The sequence below is a fragment of the Centruroides sculpturatus genome, unplaced genomic scaffold (genome assembly GCF_000671375.1).
Source record: "Centruroides sculpturatus isolate CEXI.00-Female unplaced genomic scaffold, Cexi_2.0 scaffold1485, whole genome shotgun sequence".
Classification (NCBI taxonomy): domain Eukaryota; kingdom Metazoa; phylum Arthropoda; class Arachnida; order Scorpiones; family Buthidae; genus Centruroides; species Centruroides sculpturatus.
Genome location: NW_019385640.1, coordinates 64,306 through 66,714, shown reverse-complemented (window position 1 = coordinate 66,714; position 2,409 = coordinate 64,306). Strand labels below are relative to the sequence as shown.

The following is a 2,409-nucleotide window of genomic DNA, read 5'->3' as shown; positions in this document are numbered from 1 at the left end:
TTTCTTTACAGACTCAGTCTTCAGCTTCCCGCCTTCTAACATCAAAACTCTGGTGTCAGCCATATTCGGAGAAAGTGAAAAATTTTCAATTTAAAGATCGAAAATTTTTTATAATACATTACTCAAACCTAAATGGCAGCGAAGTGAAATAAATGTTGAATTTTTTAAAATAAGTCTCTTTATTGACACTCGTAACAGAACTTCTGAAAAAGAAAGTTTAATTTTCCTTCCAGTAAAACCGAAAACTGACAGTTCTTATTTTTTACTTTATTTAAACTACTTTCTGAATATATCATAGTTCCTAAGCTGTCCGGCAGAGGGAGCCTCTCTCAGTCGCTAGACGTTCGTGTTAGGTTCTATTACGTTAGTTTTCAAACGGGCTGGCCAGGGGGCGACGAACGTGGTCGTTCGACGGAGAAGTTTGTTGTCTCGTCCATTCGCAGACTGTAAAAGTTTGTTTTCTTTTTAAATATTTCAAGTTTTCTGGTAAAGTTCGGTTCTACCGCGACTTATTCGGTGGTATTTAGCGATTATAAACCGCCAGGTACATTACGTGTGTGTAATTTATGTGCAATTCGATTTGTTTCGTGTAATTCAATGTTTACCATCGACACGTTTTTCGTACCTTTCGGACGACTGTCGTTTATTAAGCGAATCGTTCGGTTGCTACCGAGAATTTGTAATGCTAAATGGCAATATTATCAAATATTTATCGAGTTCCGGGACGGAGCTCGAAGATGTCGAACGCTGCACCGAAACCCCCTAAGAACCGACCGTCCTATACAATTTCTTATTAAGTGGACGAAAACGTTCGGACAATATCTGTTTTTAATAAACCTTTTCCGTTCTTTAAATGTTTCTAGAAAAAAATTCCATGTCTGGGGACACCGTCGGGGGTTTTGCACCTTCCTTACGTGGATGGAGAAGCCGGGGTTACCGTCGGTCTCTCCGAACGACTTTCTGACACCCTTTTCGGCATTTTTCCGTTAACGAGACTCCGGTAGGTACGTATGTCGACGGGTGAGATTCGAGCTCCGGTCGGCATCCCCGGAATTGTCGACCTCCCGTATACTGGCAAAAAACTTAGAGGAACCTTACGTGTATGTGCGACTCACTGCTGACTATTAGTTTCCGAAGGTTTGTTTTTGACGCGTGTCGGTGTGCCGTTCGTTCTCCGTGCTCCGTCTCGTCGTACACTTTGGCGCTCGTCCTCTCCGGAACCTCGGCGACGCCTTCTCTAAAATGTTGCCGGGGACTTTCCGGGCGGTTCGTATTTAAATAATGTAGACGACGCATTAAGCTCGTAGTTTGGTCGGTAAAACTTTTTAAATGTTTCAGGTAAAAGAAAATGCCGACCGTGTTTCTTTTGGACGTCTCTCTCTCCATGACCAGGCCGATTACCGTGCCGGACAGCACCGAGCCCTATCAGCTGCGTCACTTGGCCATCCACGGATTGAACTTCATGATAGATTACATGAGTACGAACACGAAATTGGAATTTTCGGCTTTGGTATTTACATTTTTAAAAAAATGTTGTATAATTTATTATTATTATATTTTAAATATGATGTAAAGTTAACATTAGCTGTAATATTTAGTCATTATTTATATTTTGCATATGTTTATAATACACAGAAACTTTTTGCCAGTGCGTCAAGTATTTTTTTTACGTCAAACTTGAAAAAGTGGCTAAACCTGGCAACACGACCCTGTCACTAAATGAGCTCGACTCGAGTGATGGCTACTGTTATGGTACAATCTGCGCCATCAGTGAGTCGTAGATGTGCAGTGATAAGGGAAAGTAGCTTTGGTATCGGACAAAACTCCTACCGACCACCACGAAAGCTCAAATCGCCCATTAGTGGGCAGTAGGGACCAGATTGACTACCACTGGTATAAACTAAAATTTTTACTTAAAGAAATTTTTGTTAAATAATTTAATAAACATTTATTAAAGCATTTATAAATGACTACAAAAATTTTGTTAGAGTTAAAATTTGAATAATTAAATTGTTTGGGTTTTACATTATGAAGATTTTGTCCAGTCATTACATTTTCAATATTACTTTTTAAATAACAAAAATTGGTTTGCCCCTTTTCAATTTTTGAGTAGTTATGTTAGGTAGTAACATGTTAGTTAGTGTAGTGGCTCGTTTGGTGAATACAAAATATTGTATTCACCAAATTGAGTTTCTTTTATAAATAATGGACTTTGTATACACTCTTTGTCAGAAAAGTTCCAGGACGAAGCTCGTAAAAAATAGAAAATTGCAAGTACCAAGTAATGAACCTAGGTCCTGTCAAAGTAGTCCTCTTGGCTATCTATACACAATTGCCAACCTTTCTGGAGATCTTGGAAACAAGCAGAGAAAGCTTCAAGTATGATGCTTGTTAGCTCATTTGTCACAG

The 2,409-nt window shown here is 39.0% G+C and overlaps 1 protein-coding gene across 1 annotated transcript in view; it reads left to right on the top strand.

Annotated features, from left to right (window-relative positions):
* Positions 1–318: 318 nt before the first annotated feature.
* Positions 319–2,409, top strand: part of LOC111640813 (integrator complex subunit 14-like) — a 28,558-nt gene continuing 26,467 nt past the window's right edge. Inside the window, exons 1-2 of the mRNA XM_023386876.1 lie at positions 319–452; positions 1,339–1,510. Coding sequence (XP_023242644.1) covers positions 1,349–1,510 — 162 coding nt within the window. The 5' untranslated portion in view covers positions 319–452; positions 1,339–1,348. The remainder of the gene's footprint in view (positions 453–1,338; positions 1,511–2,409) is intronic.